The sequence below is a fragment of the Trichinella spiralis genome, assembly GCF_000181795.1.
Source record: "Trichinella spiralis strain ISS 195 chromosome Unknown Scfld5945, whole genome shotgun sequence".
Taxonomy (NCBI): domain Eukaryota; kingdom Metazoa; phylum Nematoda; class Enoplea; order Trichinellida; family Trichinellidae; genus Trichinella; species Trichinella spiralis.
The window spans coordinates 1-828 of NW_003532884.1; the positions used below are offsets into that span (position 1 = coordinate 1).

Genomic DNA, 828 nt, shown 5'->3' on the forward strand with positions numbered 1-828 from the left:
AATTGGTGGCCATCAATGCAAAATTACTGGAAAGATGAAATGTATGATATTGAATTTATGAAATGCGTATGAAAAATTCTTGAATGGAAGTTTTTTGTTTAGTTTGGATAATTATTTGTATAAGAATAATGCATTGGTAATTGGTGTGGATGTGGTTCATCCATCAGCTGTAGAAACGCATTTACCATCAATAGCTTCGGTGGGTATTATTCATGTTATTGTACTTTCAAATTATTGAAGGAATGTTTTTGATTTGAAGGTTGTTGGAAATGTGGATGCAAAAGTTACAAAATTTCATGCTTCGGTGAAGCTACAACCAGCGAAACAAGAGCTGATCACAGGATTTATCGAACAATTTTCAGAACGTTTACTGGAATATCTTGATGTTAATGGTACGGCTCCGAAAAATATTATTGTTTATCGCGATGGAGTATCAGAAGGTCAATTTATGCAGGTGAAATTGTGTTGTATCATTCATTAAAGCAAAGTAAAAATTTATTTTTTTTAAAAGGTTTTGGAAGAAGAACTGTCTGCTCTTCGTAGGGCTTGCAGATCAGTTGCAACAAATTACCGGCCGTTAATTACGTTTATTGTGGTTCAAAAGCGACATCATGCTCGATTTTTTTGTTGTGATGAAGCTGCAGCACGAGGACGCGGGAAAAACATCCCTGCTGGTACTGTTATCGATAGAGTAGTGACATCTCCTGATGAACATGATTTCTTTTTGTGCAGTCATCATGGAATTCAAGTATGACTTTGTGAAATGTTTTGAATCTTTATTATTATTATTATTATTTGAATTGCAGGGAACTAGTAGACCGACGCGAT

General features: G+C 34.8%; 1 protein-coding gene across 1 annotated transcript; it reads left to right on the top strand.

Moving 5' to 3' along the window:
* The first annotated feature begins 83 nt into the window (after nucleotides 1-83).
* Tsp_15689 (eukaryotic translation initiation factor 2C 2) lies at nucleotides 84-754 on the top strand. Its single transcript, XM_003366478.1, has 4 exons — nucleotides 84-89; nucleotides 125-214; nucleotides 260-454; nucleotides 512-754. Exons 1-4 carry the CDS (start codon nucleotides 84-86, stop codon nucleotides 752-754), a joined length of 534 nt encoding a protein of 177 aa, XP_003366526.1.
* The last annotated feature ends 74 nt before the right edge of the window (nucleotides 755-828 follow it).

Excerpts from the sequence above, each read along its gene's own strand:
- Tsp_15689 (XM_003366478.1), top strand. Across the intron at positions 215-259 it reads CTTCGGTGGGTATTATTCAT|GTTGTTGGAAATGTGGATGC; the intron begins GTTATTGTACTT and ends TTTGATTTGAAG. Across the intron at positions 455-511 it reads CAGAAGGTCAATTTATGCAG|GTTTTGGAAGAAGAACTGTC; the intron begins GTGAAATTGTGT and ends TTTTTTTAAAAG.